This window comes from Nicotiana sylvestris, chromosome 6, assembly GCF_000393655.2.
Source record: "Nicotiana sylvestris chromosome 6, ASM39365v2, whole genome shotgun sequence".
Lineage (NCBI taxonomy): Eukaryota > Viridiplantae > Streptophyta > Magnoliopsida > Solanales > Solanaceae > Nicotiana > Nicotiana sylvestris.
In genome coordinates, this window is record NC_091062.1 from 158,188,543 (window position 1) to 158,190,085 (window position 1,543).

At 43.2% G+C, this 1,543-nt stretch overlaps 1 protein-coding gene across 1 annotated transcript; it reads left to right on the forward strand.

Moving 5' to 3' along the window:
• The first annotated feature begins 338 nt into the window (after positions 1-338).
• Positions 339-1,320, forward strand: LOC138871531 (uncharacterized). The gene is made up of 2 exons (XM_070149412.1): positions 339-500; positions 682-1,320. Exons 1-2 carry the CDS (start codon positions 339-341, stop codon positions 1,318-1,320), a joined length of 801 nt encoding a protein of 266 aa, XP_070005513.1.
• The last annotated feature ends 223 nt before the right edge of the window (positions 1,321-1,543 follow it).

A 1,543-nucleotide genomic window follows, 5' to 3' on the forward strand; every position in this document is an offset into this window, starting at 1 on the left:
TCCTATGGCGGTGACTACAAGAAGTGGTAGAGGTGGAATTGCTAGTACCTCTAGTCCAAGAAAGGTTGTGAGTGATAATGTGTTGGTTCAAGATGATGATGAGCCAAGCAATGATGTACAAGTGAGTGATGAGAATGTGAATGAAGAGGCGAGGATAGACATTGATGACAACATGGAGGAGGCATAAAATGATGTGAACCCATCTAGGGACACGTGATAGACATACCGGAAACGGTAGTGCCCAAAGCCAAGGCTCCTTTGACAAGCCTCCTCCACCATATCCTCAAAGGCTTGCAAAACAAAACAATGAGAACCTGTTCTAGAAATTTATTGATATGATGAAAAGTTTGTCCATAAATGTGCCTTTGGTAAAAGCTCTAGAACAAATGTCGGGATATGCCAAGTTCATGAAAGACTTGGTAACAAAGAAGAGATCAATGAACTGTGAAACGATCAAAATGACACATCAAGTGAGCTATTATGCACTTCATGGATCTAAAGTTAGAAGACCCCAATGCCCTTACAATTCTATGCACTATTAGTAGTGCCGATTTCGCTAAAGCTTTGTATGATTTGGGGGCAAGCATTAACTTGATGCCATATTCTGTGTTCAAGACATTGGGGATTGGGCAACCAAGGCCCATATCCATGCGGTTGAAAATGGCGGATATGATAATGTAGAGTCCATTGGGGTTAATTGATGATGTGCTAGTTCGAGTCGACAAGTACATACTTCCCGTAGATTTTGTGATACTTGACTGTGAGATTGACTATGAGGTGCCAATCATATTGGGGAAACCTTTCCTAGCTACAAGGAAGGCTTTAGTTGATGTGGAAGAAGGGGAGCTCACCTTCCGGGTGGGTGATGAAAATGTTGTGTTCCATGTTTGCAAGTCAATGAGGCAGCCTAATAGCAACAAAGTATGTTCATTTGTGGATCTTGTGACCGAGGTGATTGTTGAAGACACCAGTGCTGTGATTAATGTGGAAGACCCTTTGGAAGCTGTGTTGTTGAATCATGATGTGAATGAGGATGAAGGCTTGGTGGAATATGTCAATGCTTTGCAAGGAATGGGTTCATATACATATGAGCCCCGAAAACTTTCCTTGGATCTTGAGAACCGGAAGACTCCAACAACAAAGCCCTCAATTGAGGAGTCCCCCATACTGGAGTTGAAGCCTTTGCCTTCACACCTCAGGTATGAGTTCTTAGGACCTTGTTCCACTTTACCTGCTATTCTTTCCTCGTGCTTAACTAACGTGCAGGTAGATGTCGCCATTGCGGTGCTCCGAAGGAGGAACTTTGGAAGAAAGCAATAGGTTGGACATTGGCGGACATTCGGGGTATAAGCCCCACCTTTTGCATGTACAAAATCATATTAGAGGAGGATTCCAAACCCTTCGTGAAACATCAAAGAAGGTTGAATGAGGCCATGCAAGATGTTGTTAAGAAAGAGGTTATCAAGTGGTTGGATGTTGGGGTTGTCTACCCCATTTCTAATAGCTCATGGACTTCGCTGGTACAATGTGTCCCAAAGAAAGG